This window comes from Loa loa, assembly GCF_000183805.2.
Source record: "Loa loa unplaced genomic scaffold supercont3.5717, whole genome shotgun sequence".
Taxonomy (NCBI): domain Eukaryota; kingdom Metazoa; phylum Nematoda; class Chromadorea; order Rhabditida; family Onchocercidae; genus Loa; species Loa loa.
Window position 1 is genome coordinate 1 of NW_018113887.1, and position 512 is coordinate 512.

At 35.4% G+C, this 512-nt stretch overlaps 1 protein-coding gene across 1 annotated transcript; it reads left to right on the forward strand.

The window, feature by feature from the left end:
• Nucleotides 1-91: 91 nt before the first annotated feature.
• LOAG_19343 (hypothetical protein) lies at nucleotides 92-466 on the forward strand (the record flags this gene model as incomplete). Its single annotated transcript, XM_020451984.1, has 1 exon — nucleotides 92-466. One exon carries the CDS (start codon nucleotides 92-94, stop codon nucleotides 464-466), a length of 375 nt encoding a protein of 124 aa, XP_020304208.1.
• Between the last annotated feature and the right edge of the window lie 46 nt (nucleotides 467-512).

Consider the following 512-nt stretch of genomic DNA (forward strand, 5'->3'; position numbering starts at 1 on the left):
CCACTGTTTCGGCAGTTACCTCACACTTTTGTAAAGTGCTCGATAAGAAAAGATTAAGCGACAAGAATTTCCAACAGATATCTCCAAATCAATGGGGAACCGTAAACAATGTGCAATATTCCTATGGATGGTTTGGAATTCGACTCCAATCAACAACAAACTTCCATTACAAGAAGGAGAAATATTCATCTATGATGGAAGAGAAACAATATCGGATCTCGATACTACCCAACATTGCCTCACACAAAGCGGAAAATGTATAACTAATACAAGTATTGTTCTATGGAATAAAACAGAAGCTGTGAATGTTTATATCGAAAGACTGGATATTACCAAGCACGCGTCTTTGACGTTTACAGCATTGTTGATGAACTTCAAATGGCATTTACATTTAAGTCTAACGAAACAATTGATTCGAGAAACTCCGACTTTATCAATCCCAATACAATGGACAACAATATCGTAATTGACAAAATAAATATAATAAACCTTTACCAAGATACAAACCAGGT